This window comes from Schistocerca cancellata, chromosome 11 (assembly GCF_023864275.1).
Source record: "Schistocerca cancellata isolate TAMUIC-IGC-003103 chromosome 11, iqSchCanc2.1, whole genome shotgun sequence".
NCBI lineage: Eukaryota > Metazoa > Arthropoda > Insecta > Orthoptera > Acrididae > Schistocerca > Schistocerca cancellata.
This window is the reverse complement of record NC_064636.1, coordinates 165,516,169-165,531,816: the sequence shown is the minus strand read 5'-3', so window position 1 is coordinate 165,531,816 and position 15,648 is coordinate 165,516,169. Positions and strand designations below refer to the sequence as shown.

The 15,648-nt window shown below is 41.8% G+C and overlaps 1 protein-coding gene across 1 annotated transcript in view; it reads left to right on the top strand.

The window, feature by feature from the left end:
• LOC126108402 (uncharacterized) overlaps positions 1–15,648 on the top strand; it is a 142,630-nt gene that overhangs the window by 79,437 nt on the left and 47,545 nt on the right. Inside the window, exon 4 of the mRNA XM_049913612.1 lies at positions 3,579–3,689. Coding sequence (XP_049769569.1) covers positions 3,579–3,689 — 111 coding nt within the window. The remainder of the gene's footprint in view (positions 1–3,578; positions 3,690–15,648) is intronic.

Here is a 15,648-nt window from a genome sequence, read left to right as displayed (position 1 = left end):
AAAGCTATTAGCTTTTCCCATTCCTTCTGAAAATAGTTCAGGAAATTCTTTAACCAATATAACGACACTGCCTTTTGGGTCAAAAGCTGACAATCAAAGTCCAGACAAATCATAGGCATCTAAACCCAATATGTTCTCACTGTCTCTCGATTTCAACACAGCAAAATTCACTGTCACAGTGTGAGATTTGTAAGCCGCAGGCAAACTACACTGTCGAAGCACTGGAATTTGCTGTCCATTGTAAGCAACGAGATGCTTGGAATGTGTGGGTCGGATCCTATCCTCGTTGCCACTGTAGGGTCTCGTACCTTAGGAATCGAGGGAGAGGATGTTGTTTGGTGGTCGGTATCCTCTTTTTACAACACAAATGCACCCGTGGATTAACACAATTCTTTATTTACACGAACAGATAGATAGCTATTATTTAACTTTAATAGAGTCCACGTGTTGTGGTGCAAACTCATCCATAACAGTCCTCTCGCAGACAATCTCAGTAATCTCGCTATAATCTGACGCTCTGTACTGCCGTAGCCTGAGATACGGACAGAGCCGGCAATGCAGTGAATGACAGATGCCAAACTGGTGAGTTAGTCCGACAGTGACTGAGTTAGTGAGGCTGAGTGACTGATCGTCCGGTCAGCAGTGGCAGCCTAAATACTTGTGATTGAGAGGGTGTTGGCAGTGTGTTGTTTTAGAGACTGTCTCTGGCCTCACTCGTGATAGGTGTGCAAAATCGAGCGCCTATTATCGATCTTCACACTACGTCTTTACCAATCGTGTGCTGGCGACAGCTTACGCCAGCACAGTGGCAACAAGAAGGCTCCTAGAGGCCTCATCCGAGGTGAGCTGGAGGTATGCTTCCAACAAAACTATCTCAGGAAAGTAGTGGCTGCCTGACAATTTTGAGAGAGATGTGTCGGGGCAACGCAAAGGGTACGTACGTATTACGGACTGTGCATTAATCGTGCTGCAGAGGTGAAGCCTACCCGTCAGCTTCTTAACAGTGACCAGTGTTGTAGCCAATTCACTGGATGAAGTAGGCCAAATGACATCGAACGATGTCAGATGGTCTAATTCGGCCTCGACGGACACGTGCGACACGACAGGCACCTGTCGTGCCCAGAAAAAAATGAGTGTGGGCAGTCTCTTTCGTGGTAATGTGGGCCTGAAAACTGGTAGCACAACCTAGTTTAGGGGAAAACAGAACAGAGAGACTCCAGTTGCTGATACAGAACTTGATCTGACACTAAATTTAACTCACCGGTAGTGGAGAAACCAAAAGCATTAAATGCATCTCACCCAAATAGGTCTGCAGTATGGGAATGATCCACAACAGGGAAGGTGAGAGGGAAAACAATGGATTTGTAAGAGACAGGAGCATAAGCTGCTAACCAGCTTCCGTGAAACCTGTTTGAGGGGAAGGAAGCCAAAGTTCACATACGTTTGTGTGTTTAGTAAAGCCACTTGCATCATTAATGGTTTATTAAACACATGCAAGTCAATAAACAATTTGTTCTGAGAAACAGTTGTAGTAGAGTTACAGTTTATTTCCATCGGTACTACTGTGTCTACCACATTTGAAGAGGAGTTTCACACCAATGCAATGTGGCCTTTCTTTCAACACTTGTTGCAAATCACCCAGTGCTTAGGGCACACGGTATGCTCACGTCGGACAAAGCAGTACGAGGAAGACAGAAGGGGGGGGGGGGGGGTGCACAGCCACTGTCCACTGTTGTGACTCAGCCCACTGATGCTGTGGTCACAACCGACACTGCTTGTTGAAGGTTGTCCTGCTGCAGCAGCTTTCCCGTCATCCTGGACATTTGTGGCGTGCCTAACACGGCAACTTCAGATACCTCTCCTCACACAGCAGCAATCTGATTGCCTGTGGACCATGACACTTCAAAGGACTGTGCTATATTGAGCACAGCTGTAGGTGTCAGATACTCACATTTTAGTGCTTGTTCACAGACTTCCCTATCCACACCCAGACAAATAATAACATCACATATAATGTGATCAGCGTAGGATTCACAGTGGGTATTAGTGACAAGTTTATGATGATGGCTCAACCTGTGTAATTCTGCAGCCCAGGCTTTGTAAGATTGATGTGTGAATTTCTGACAATAATAAAATTCTACATGTATTGCAATGACATGCATTCTGTCACAGTAATACACTGAGAGAAGCTTGCACACTTCATCGTACGGTAAACTGGCCGGTTCTTGCAAAGGTGCAAGTTTGCGCAACAACTGATGTATGCATGGTGAAAGCCAGGAAAGGAAGAAAGCCCTACACCGGTTTGCATCACCCGTGCAAAAAACCTTGAAATGTTGGTGTAACCGTGTCTCGTACGAGTCCCAATCTTCAGCCGATTCGTCGTACACCAGAAAGGGCGGTGATTGCCACAGACATGTAGACACTGTGTGATTGAGAGCAGTGGCAAGAACCTGCTGTTGCTCCAAACAAGCTTGCTACTGGGCAATGAGACACTGGAGTATTTCTCCCACCGAGATGTTTGTCAGGTGACTTAGCACTGACACTGAAATGTGTTGCCAAGTTTGTTATACCAAGAACAAACAAAATATGGAGGACCACCTATTTACAGGTGGCATGTAGCACTGAACATATTCACTGGACAACAGTAAGACAGCATGAAGAATAGGTCAAGCACTTGTTTGGAATTACTTAAATGTGCTGTTTCTTTGGTGGCTCACCAGAGTGCAACAGGGGGGCAACACAGATGGCCTCTATAAGCAGGCCTGTGAGATGTACGGATGCACGCTCTCTCAAACTGCGAGCACCATGAGTGAAGGTTCATCTATTTGAATAAAGAATACTGTGGAAAATGTATGGAGGGATCCGATATAATAATGATAGTCGGAGAGCAAGGATCGATTATGAGTTGGATCTTTTCATGCAGGGAGCTGGTACTCTAAGGCTCATTAAAAATAAAAGAATAGCCTGGATGGAGGACACAAGTACACAAGGAAATCCTTCCAGTGGAAACCAATAGGAAAAAGAGTAAAAGGAAGAGCACAAATATGACGGCTGAATGATGCGGAAGAAAACCTCAGAGCCTTAGGAATTTGAGGATGGAGAAGGGAGAAGGAAGATGAATGATGGGGCAGAGAGGAAATTTTTAAGGAGGCAATGACCCATGAAGTGCTGTGAAGCCGCAAGAAGAAGCACTATTTACTGTGCAATTATATACGCACACTGTTGGTTGTACTATATTTATGTTCTGCTGCAAATTGTTGAGAATCTTGCCTTATGTTCCTGCCAGACTCTGAGAAATTGTCTCAGTGATATTACTCCCAGCTTGCATATCTACAGATTTGCAGAACCATTGAAACCTCTTTGTGAAGTAACAGTGACAACTGCTGATCAAAAGTTTTTGTCATTTCACTATTGTCAGTTATTTCTGAATTATTAACATTCATAAAATTGTTATTCACTTTGGTGTAGAATGTAGTTCAAGTTACTCTCTTTGTCCCATTCTATATCATTCTGATTTTATTACTCGAATTAACAATGTATACATACTTGTCCATCTCTCACAGTTGTAATACTTTCAGGTCCTGAAACCCAAGGTTCTCGCTCGATACTTGTCCACGAATGACAGGGCAATCACAATACGTGCTGTCTGTCTGTCTGAATTTCACATCCTTAGACTCATAGACTATAAGGTAAGCATTGTGTATTGTGGCTTATTGACTAGTTTAAAAATTCAAATATCTGCATAATATGCTTACCAAGTAGTAGAGTTACTGAGTTACTGAATTGCACATGCTCAAGACTGAAAAACATTCTAGCTTTTATTTATGTAGTAAGCATAACCTCTACAGCTGTATTTTTATTGTAATTAATTTTGGTGTTCCCTTACGCAAACTTGAGGTCCATCTGTGATACCAGTTGATCACATGAATACCAGCTAACCATTATCCATCTCTCAGAAGATATAATACATCAATACACACTATGCTGAAGTTGCATTCCTGTTTGTGGTGTGAACAGTGGCAGCAAATAACTAAACTGTTCAGTTTAGTTGATGTGTTCCATTGCACCATCTTCACATCTCTCTGTGATACTAGTTGATCATATGGATACCGGATAGTCATTAAATGTCTCTTAGAGGGTATACAAAATTGGTAAATAGGAAAACAACTTCAGCATAGCAGACATCAATTTATTATATGATCTATGAGATGTACAAGGGCTACTTTTTTTTTCAAGTTTCAGTCATTTGTTAAATGGAACCATAGTGAAAATAAAAAATGTTTATTTGCAACATTTAGCTACATCTTCCAGCTACTTCTCTACATAGTCATCATTTTGACTTAGACATTTGTCATAGCATAGTACCAACTTTCCAACACCCTTGTCATAGAAGGCAGCTACCTGTTCTTTCAGCCATTTCTCTATGGTAGTATGCAGTTCATTGTCTGTGCCAAAATGCTGTCCCCATAGCCACTGATTCATGCAAGGAAAGAGATGAAAATCAGAGGGAGCAAAGTCCACACGATACGGTGGGCCGTCAAACAATTCCCATCTAAAATGCTGCAGGAGCATCTTTGTTGTAGAATGAAATTTTCACTCTACAGCAGAATGTGCGCTGATACGAAACTTCCTGGCAGATTAAAAATTTGTGCCGGACCGAGACTCGAACTCGGGACCTTTGCCTTTCGCGGGCAAGTGCTCTACCAACTGAACTACCCAATCACGTGGCTGTTGTGGTTACAGTGTGTGGCCAGCTTTTTGATGGGGATTGTTTGATCACCCACCATACAACCTGGACTTCACTCCCTCTGATTTTCATCCCTTTGCTCACATGAAATGCTGACTACGAGGGCAGTATTTTGGCACAGACAACGAGCTGCAGGACAGCAGAGAGAAATAGCTGAAAGCACAGGTGATGACAGTATTAAAAAGTTAAACCACACTATAACAAATGTCTAAGCTGGAGTGGTGGCTATATAGAGAAATAACTGGAATGTTGCAAATAAAACATTTTTACTTTCATTGTGGTTTCTATTTAACGACCAATCGCAACACGGGAAAAATAACCCTCGTATAATGATTACCTCATATCTGTATGATCAGCTTCATCATAGGGGAGCCTGAAGATGGTGTAATGCAGCAGTTTTCAAACTTTTTTGGTGATGAAACCCTTTTGACTTATTCAATATTTTATGGAGCCCTAAAATAAGCAAACCTTGGTTTTATGTTCATTTTTTAATTATAATCATTTAATGACTATTTTACTAAAGTAAGTACATTATACACTATTGACTTATACAGCAATATGCAAGACAACACACAGTAATACAGTACACAAAATAGCACTGTATTGATTCCACAGCAAATGATAAAATTGTTTTCATTTAATGTATTTTATATATTTATATATATATATATATATATATATATATATATATATAAACAAAGATGATGTGACTTACCAAATGAAAGTGCTGGCAGGTCGACAGACACACAAACGAACACAAACATACACACAAAATTCAAGCTTTCGCAACAAACTGTTGCCTCATCAGGAAAGAGGGAAGGAGAGGGAAAGACGAAAGGATGTGGGTTTTAAGGGAGAGGGTAAGGAGTCATTCCTGTCCCGGGAGCAGAAAGACTTACCTTAGGGGGAAAAAAGGACGGGTATACACTCACACACACACACACACATATCCATCCACACATATACAGACACAACAACAAAAACTGTAGAAAATTGCAGAAACTGCTTATTGTGGTTTCTAGTGCACATTCCTCAATGTATTCTGAAATCAGTGACTAGATTGAAGTACCAACCAAAAAACTTTGTGTGTTTCTAGGTACACTATCCTCTAGCTACAACACTTGTCCCTTACTCCAAAGTGATTGAATGATATTAAATCACTGAATGATTATACTAAAATTATTAAAAATGGAAAGTTATTGACAGTAAACCAGGAACTAAGATGAGGGTGTGGTTGTGACGAATTCTTTTTGGTATGTATGATGACAAAGTTTTAGAAGAATGGAATTCTAAAAACACCAAGAGGATGAAACTGGAAAGGAACACTACATTAGTTTTGGTCAACTAGGTTCTCTTCTAGCAAACATGTGGTTAAACTAAATAACATTTCACAAACTCATCAAATGGTTATATCGTTAAATAAAACAGAAGTAATGACAATGGAAGGGACACAAATGAGAAGAACAAAAATATTGATAAACAATAAGATAGTTGTACAGATAATTCCTTTAAATATCTTGGAACAGATATATCAATATACAAAACTGAATCAGATGTGGCTGAAAATATACAGAAATACGATGCTATAAATCATTGTATAAGGAGGTACGTTGGCGGAACTATGACGAAAGAAATAACACTGAGACTGCACAATGGCTTATCTTATGTGTAGTAGAAAAAATTGGATTCCAAGAAAAGTAGAGGAACAAAGAAATGAAGCAGCCGAGATAAGGTTTCCAAGGTCATTTTTTGGACCGCCTTGAAGAGACAAGAGAGAGAACTTAAGACGTAAGACTGCATCTAGATGTGTAAACAACAATCACAGAAGAGATCAGGCAATAAAAAATATTATATGGACACATCAAAAGGATGCCACTTGAGTGCCTGTCATGGCAAGCATTACTTTTAACTAAACTGAAGTATGGGATATAGGACAGCCAACGAAATGATGGACACAACTGAAAATATCTTTGATTTTTGAATGGGCTCACACCACTATTTGAAATGGAAGAAGAAGAAGAAGAAGGAGAAGTATGCAAGTTAGAATCAGTGAAGGAAACAGAGAACATACAAGGGAGAGCAACATGTTTTGTTACATGTCCATTCACTAAGAGTGAGAGCATCATCGAGATACCGTTCCAAGTAAATTTGCAGATGCTATACGTGCACTGAGGAGAGGTTTACTGTCAAAATGCTGAGAATGCACATTCTACAGCTGCATCTATATCTATATACTGTTTCACTCACAAATAGAGCATGAGCCCTAGTTTCTCATATCTTATCTTCATGGACGTTACGCGAAATGTACCTCGGTGGCAGTATAATCTTTCTGCAGTCGGCTTCAAATGTCGGGTCACTAAATTTTCTCAACAGTGTTCCTCGAAAAGACCACCGCCTTCCCTCCAGTAATTCCCATTTAAAGTTCCCAAAGGATCTCTGTAACACTTACTTGTTCTTCAAAACTACTGGTTACAAATCTAGCAGCACGCCTCTTAATTGCTCCAATTTGCTCCTTCAGTCTGACCTGGTACGGATCCCAAACACTAGAGCAGTACTTAAGAATATGCCACACTAGCATCCTATATGCAATCTTCTTTGCGGATGAACCACACTTTCCTAAAATTATCTCAATAGATTGAAGTTGACCGTTCACCTTCCCTACCACAGTGCTCACATGCTAGATCCATTTGTATCACTTCGCAACGTTACATTCAGATATTTAAACGACACGACTGTATCGATCTGGACGCTACCGATGCTGTATCTGAACTTTACGGGTTTGTTTTTCCTACTCGTCCACATTAACTTACATTTTCCCACATTTAGAGCTAGCTGCCATTCATTGTACCGACCAGAAATTTTGCCTAAATCATCTTGTATCCTCCTACAGTCACCCAGCTTTGCCACCTTCCTGTGTGCCATAGCAACATCAACAGACAACTGCAAATTTCTGCCGACCTTGTCTGCTAGATCATTTATGTACATAGAAAATAATAGTGGTCCAATCACACTTCTCTGGAGCGCTCCTGGTGATACCTTTGTCTCTGACGAACACCCGCCGCTGAGGACGATGCATTGGGTTCTGTTACTTACAAAGTCTTCACATATCTAATGAAGTCCCACATAGCTGGGCACCTATTCCATATGCACATACCTTCATTAATAGTCTGCAGTGGGGCACTTTTCAGAAACTTAGAAATATGGAATCAGTTTATTGCACTTCATCCATTGTTCACAGTACATCATTTAAGAAAAGGGCAAACTGAGTTTAAAATAAGCAAAGATTTCTAAAACTGCGCTGATTTGTGGACGTGAGCTTTTTGGTCTCAAGGAAATTTATTGTATTTGAATTCAGAATATGTTCAAGAATTCTGGAGCAGACTAATGTTAATGATATGGCCTGTAATTTTGGGTTTCTGTCCATTTACCCTTCTTATATACAGGAGTCACCTGCACTTTTTCCAGTCACTTGTGACTTTGTGCTGGAGAAGAGATTCATGACAAATGCAGGCTAAGTAAGGGGCCAGTGACATAAACTACTCTTTGTAAAACCAAACTGGGATTCCAAATAGACCTGGTGACTTATTTTATTTTCAACTCTGTCAGTTGTTCCTGTACTCCACGGATACTTATTACTATGTCTTCAATATGAGAATCTATGTGATGTTCGAACTATGGTATATTTGTACAATTCTCCTGCAAACTTTGGATTTTGTCTTGCTGTCTTCTACTGCCACACTAGACTGGTCAGTGAGTGACTGTATGGAAGCCTTAGACACACATCACGATTTTACATAGGATCAGAATTTTCTCTCGTTCTCAGCCAGATCTTTTGGTAAGGTATGGCAGTTGTAGTTGTTGTATGCTTCACACATAGATCTTTTCACAGATGCACGAATCTCTGCTACCCCTTGCCTATCTTCATTTGTGCATTCTCTTTCGAACTGAGAGTGCAATAGCCTTTGCTTCCTCAGGATTTTCCAGATTTCAGTGTTAAATCACAATGGGTCTTTTCCACACTTAACCCACTTACCAGGCACATAATTCCCCAGAGCATGATTTACAATCTGTTTAAACTTTGCCCATCATTCCTCTGTATCCATCATACCAGAATTAAATGATGCCAGTTCATTGCCTGAGTGAGATGATAGCAGCTGCTTACCTGCTCTTTCTAGCAGAAACACTCTCTTAGCCTTTTTCACTGATTTATTAACTTTTTTAATCATAGCTGCAATAATGACACCACAATCGCTAATCCCCGTTCCTATACTGAAATTGTATATGCTGACATTGTTGTGAAGGTCCAACCTATTTGTAGCTGCCAGGTCTAAGATATTCCCATTATGTTTGGGCTGCTGAGCTAGCTGCCCAAGGCACTTTTCAGAAAATGTGTTCAGAAGTATTTCATGTGACTGTCTGTCTGTACACCCCATTGTGAATCCATAATCATCTCAGTCTATACTCGGTACATTAAAGTCGCCTCCAACAAATTTTGCAAGATCTGGGTATTTATGCACTGCTGATGACAGGCTTTCTTTGACTGACTCTAGAACTGTCACTGCAGAATTGAATGACCAGTAAAAACATCCAACAATTAACACGGTTTCACCAACACCTGTTACACGCAACTAGGTAACTTCACTGCCACACTCAATTTTGACCTCAATAGAGACAATATTTATGTCAACTGCACTGAACACTTCCCCTACTATGGCATCTAATCTGTCTTTCCGATATACATTTCATGACTCGCTAAATATCTCAGAGCCTTATATTTCGGGTTTCAGCTCTCTGCCCCAAGAATAATTTGAGCACGAGGACATTCCTGGAGGGCCGTAAATTCTGAAACTTTGTTATGAATACTTTGACAATTTATTGATAAAATTTTGACAGCTGAACCGTCTTTAGTCTGAAAGCAATCTGACTTCTCTTTCTTCATATCGAGTGCTGAATGTTCATCAGAGTACATCAAATTACCACCTATCCTAAAAAAAAAAAACCCATATGCAATCCACAAGTACGCTGCTACCCAGGTAGCTGCTTTCTTTGTGTAGTGCGCATCTGATGTTTCATAGGGGTCCTACAATTCCCCACCGATAATGCAGACCCAGAAACCTGCAGCCGTGACTTGATGAAGCCTTTGGTTGAGACTTTTCACCTGACTCAAACCAAAGGACCCCAATCAACTCTGGGAACAATGCTGCAAATTGAAAGCTCTGTTTCCACCCTTCATGCAAGGCCAGCACCCTTCACCATCTCCACCAGCTGCCCGTACGAAGTGAGGACAGTCTCAGAACCCTCGCAACAGGGATCATCAGTGCCGATGTGAGCCACAATGTGCAAACGACTGCATCCTGCGTGCTCGATAACTGCAGGGAAGTCCGCCCCCGGTAGCCGAACGGTTAGTGCGACGGAATGCCACAGCAGCCCGGGTTCGATTCCCGGCTGAGTCGGAGATTTACTCCGCTCAGGGACGGGGTGTCGTGTCGTCCTTATTATCACCATTTCATTCCCATCGACACGCGAGTCACCGAAGTGGCGTCAACTCGAAAGACTCGCACCGGGCGAACGGTCTACCCGATGGGAGGCCCTAGCCACATGGCATTTACATTTATTTTTACTGCAGGGAAGGCCTCCTCCATATCCCGGACGAGTCCTTCTGCAGACGTACCGAGTGCACATCGGTTGTCTTTCCAGTTCTGAATGTTATTTTCCTAAGGTGCTCCATAATGCACCTAACATTGGAGATGCCAATAACTAGAAAACCACCGCCCACACGTACCTGCTCAGACCCTGTTGAAGAAACAGCTGGCTGTTCATTCACAGGGAGAATAGGCAGGGCCAGCCAGCCTCCACACTGGCCCTCCGCCTCGAGTGACGAAAACACTTTACCACCGCTACTCACCCTGCTGCGAGGACGGATCCACCACGTCGGATGCACTCTAAAGTGTCTCGACAGCAGAGCCCGTGGGTAAAACGAGTGACACCTTGACGTGCCAGATTCTCCAGCACTGCTACACCCTTAGGCACCAGCCTGAAGGTGGCTGACTGTAGCCAAAAGTGCGTTCAGTATTCTGTGAACTGCGGCCAGTTTCTCTCGCATCCACACGCACGGCATCCACACATTCTATCTATCCTAACAAGATCAACTAAAGAAGTAAACTATAAAAGTAGACAGAAACCTTGACATGCAACTTGCTATCCTCCTGATGTGTCACCAATCCACACTGATGCCTTAATGAGCTCTGTGGCTGACTATCCAGAAGAAATGAAAACCACGCTACAGACTACTTGAATTTCCACTTACAATTGGAACTACTAGATTAAACTTCTTAAACAGAAAAAAACGTGCAAGAAATTTAAGAAATGTACTACTAGGAAAACACAGGGAAGCTAAATAGATAACTTACTGCTCTGGAGATGTGAACGGGCGACAGTTGAGGGCCTGACTAACTGGCTTTCTAAACAAATAGACAGTTGTCTTCAAAACAAAACAATGAGTATCTACTGCATTACGGACCGCCTGAATTTACACTTACAATTGCATAACGTGGGATTAAACCTTTTGAATGGAAAAATATACTTAAAATTCAAGAAATATACTACTAGGAAAACACAGGAAAAGGTAAATACGTAACTTGCCACTCTGTAAATGTGAACAGGTGACACTGATTTACAAAAGGAATGGACACTCGTCTTCAAAACATTCTGGGAAGAGTCGAGAAATGTACGACTTCCCCGGAAGTAAATCTCGGGAAATGTTTACGGCTGGAAAACCGGGGAAGTTCATGAACATAGGGTGGCTTATAGAAACCATTTTATAGTGTTTCTGACCTGATTTTTTTGTCTCTTGTCAGTAGCACAAAGTCTGGTCACCTTGAAACTGAAAGTGTAAATGAGTGTAGGATGGTGTTTGCTCAATAGTGTGCATGACACCACAATTAGAACTGCATTAACACAGATTTATGCCTTGCAGAGTTAAATTTTAGAGACAGGCCAGCTTATGTTCTGCAAAAATCTATCAGCTGATAGAACGAGGCCAGAACCTGCATTTATCTACCGACAGCTCAGTGGTGAAGTGGTTCTAGGCACAAAATGCAGTCCACATATACACAAAAATGCACAGCTTACACTTAGAACTATTCCGTACTAACTTCTCAGAGAAATATACTATGTTAGTTCAGTTAAGTCAGTCCATAATGAGAATCACCATGTTCTACAGTAGGCTGCTCCAATGACAGTGACACATATTTTCTTGTTTATTAAGACAAGTTTCAGTTAAAATGTTCATTCACCGTACATACAGAAGTCACTTGGAAGTTATTAAACATTAATGTTATTGAGTTTTGCAGACACGGGTGCACGGACACACTTAAGAAATGGGAGGCAGAGGTGGAGATGCACTGTTAAGGAACGAATTATCGGAATGAGAAGGAAATTGGTAAATGTGATGTACATGTACAGACAAACAAATTTTTTTCATTCTCAGAAAAAATTGATGATTTATTCAAGAGAAACAGCTCTTTACAAATTGAGCAAATCATAATGCATCGGTCCATCTCTGGCCTCTATGCAAGGTGTTATTCAACTTGGCATCGATCGATAGAGCCGTCGGATATCCTCTGGTGGGATAGCGTGCCAAATTCTACCTATTTAGCACATCAGATCGTCAAAATCCCGAACTGGTTGGAGGGCGCTGCCCATAATGGTCCAAATGTTTTGGTTGGTGAGGGATCTGGTGACCTTGCTGGCAAGCAAGAACACAAATAGTAGAAACCCTCATTGTGTGTGGCCAGGCATTATCTTGCTGAATGTGAGCCCAGGATGGATTGCCATTAATGGCAGCAAAACGGGGTGCACAATTACACCAATATATTGCCGTACTGTAAGGGTACCGCGGATGACGACCGAAGGGGTTCTGCTATGAAGTGAAGTGACACCCAGACCGTCACTCCTGGCTGTCAGGCCTTAAGGTAAGCAACAGTTAGGTTGGTAATGTATCCCTGTCTGGGGCAGCTCCAGACTCATCTTCACTGGTCACTGAGGTTCAGTTCAAAGCAAGGCTCATTGCTGAAGACAATTCCACTACAGTCAATGAGATTACAGGCTGAAGACATGTCTGGAGATGTCCCAGACAGTGGAGGGTACCAACCTGTCACCCACCATGTGGCTCATTGACCAGGAGTTATGATCTGGGATTCAATTTCTTTTCATAGCCGGGCCCTTTAGTTCGTCACCTGCAGTACCTTTAAAGCACAGCAGTTTGTCGGCAATTTTCTATGCTCTGTTTTGTTACACTTGATGGCGAGATATCTTGGTCTTACATTTCAGTTACACAATGCCTGGCCATACACAGTGATAGTTTAGAAACTCCACAACTGAGAATACTTGGAGGATTTTGGGCAGGACCCTCCAAACATCTCTGGATTTTAATGATCTAAGCTGCCAATCTGACATGATATCCTTCAGGAGAACATCTGACAACTCAATCTATCACTGCCAAACCAAATAACTGCTTAGGGGCCAGAGCTGGAGCAAAACATTATTCACTTGCTCAATTAGTGAAGCTCTTTCCTGTGAATAAATCATCCAAGTGAGCTGCCAATTTCGGGTGACAACTACTTAAGGGGGGATGTAAGAATAAACTGTTATTTTGCAAACTGCATAATGCTTCATACATTGGCTAGGTGGATTTTACTGTTTTGGATGAACTATCAGATTTTGTTTTGGAGACAATGTTGCTTTGAAATTTAGAGAAATACCTAGACACTACTATTCTTCCATGATGTGCATCCTCTTGTTTACATATATGAGTGCCATATTGCAAATTAGGATAAATTACATGAAATTATTAATTATTGAGCTGAAACTTCCTGGCAGATTAAAACTGTGTGCCGGACTGAGACTCGAACTCGAGACCTTTGCCTTTTGTAGGCAAATGCTCTACCAACTGAGCTACCCAAGCACGACTCATGCCCCGTCCTCACAGCTTTACTTCTGTCAGTACCTCGTCTCCTACCTTCCAAACTTTACAGAAGCTCTCCTGTGTACCTTGCAGAACTAGCACTCCTGGAAGAAAGGATATTGCGGAATCATGGCTTAGCCACAGCCTGGGGTATGTTTCCAAAATGAGATTTTCACTCTGCAGTGGAGTGTGCGCTGGTATGAAACTTCCTGGCAGATTAAAACTGTGTGCCGGACTGAGACTCGAACTCGGGACCTCTGCCTTTCGCGGGCAAGTGCTCTACCAACTGAGCTACCCAAGCACGACTCACGCCCCGTCCTCACAGCTTTACTTCTGTCAGTACCTCGTCTCCTACCTTCCAAACTTTACAGAAGCTCTCCTGTGAAGCTTGCAGAACTAGCACTCCTGAAAGAAAGGATATTGTGGAGACATGGCTTAGCCAGAGCCTGGGGGATATTTCCAGAATGAGATTTTCACTCTGCAGCGGAGTGTGTGCTTTCAGGAGTGCTAGCTCTGCAATGTTCGCAGGAGAGCTCCTGTAAAGCTTGGAAGGTAGGAGATGAGGTACTGGCAGAAGTAAAGCTTTGAGGACGGGCTGTGAGTTGTGCTTGGGTAGCTCAGTTGGTAGAGCACTTGCCCACGAAAGGCAAAGGTCCTGAGTTCGAGTCTCAGTCCGGCACACAGTTTTAATCTGCCACGAGGTTTCATACCAGCGCACACTCCACTGCAGAGTGAAAATCTCATTTTGGAAACATACCCCAGGCTGTGGCTAAGCCATGATTCCGCAATATCCTTTCTTCCAGGAGTGCTAGTTCTGCAAGGTACACAGGAGAGCTTCTGTGAAGTTTGGAAGGTAGGAGACGAAATACTGGCAGAAGTAAAGCTGTGAGGATGGGGCGTGAGTCGTGCTTGGGTAGCGCAGTTGATAGAGCATTTGCCCGCAAAAGGCAAAGGTCCCAAATTTGAGTCTCGATCCAGCACACGGTTTTAATCTGCCTAGAAGTTTCATATCAGTGCACACTCCACTGCAGAGTCAAAATCTCATTCTGGAATTAGTGAGCTAATTATTGAGTGATGTATATTATTTAGTATAGAAAAATTAAAGTAACAACAGTATGTTCTTAATGTTTAGAATCTAACAATAGTTATGACAAAATCTGCAAAAGAAAATGGTAATAGTCTGGGGCTTTGGCATTAATTGTTGTGTATGTTAATTTCAAATGATTCAAAGTACTTTAAGGAAAATGGGGCTGCCTGACTTTTTGTTGATGTGCATAACCTTTTCCAAGTACATGGATTAGCTGATAGGCTTTTGCATGTTGCAAACTGTAGTACTAACATCAATTAATTATATTTTCAAATTATGAATGCCATAATAAAAATTGAGTACCTCATTGTAAACAGAACAACCACAATGATAACCTCAACAGTAAATTTAAGTGAAATTAATGTAAATGAGATCTTGAGATTTTCATAAGGGTTGTGTGCTAATAAATATATTGAAAATAAAATAAAAATTAGCAAAAGATTTTTTGGTTATTTATGGGAGTAGAAAAACCATAAAAGATGGGAAAAATCCATCTTGCTATGTCACTAGCCTATCAACAACTGACGTGAGTAAGGTGGCGTTTTTACAGCATCTTTTCCTGCGTATAGCTCACAGGTGGAATAGGAAGCGCAGAAAATGTTAGTAGTATAAGAAATGCCCTCTGCCACATGCTGTAAGATGGCTTGTGGAATACGAATGGAGATCTAACTTGTGGCTCTTTTAGGTACCAAAGAGGAGACAACACGAAGAGGTAGATGCTTGTATTATTTTGCTCATTTTCTGTATTCAGGGTGTTTAAAAAGTGTCACACGCTCCTAGTAACTAGAAGAACGAAATGAAATCACCATGTGGCACTGTCGGCCGGGAGGCCCCATCCGGGGAAGTTCG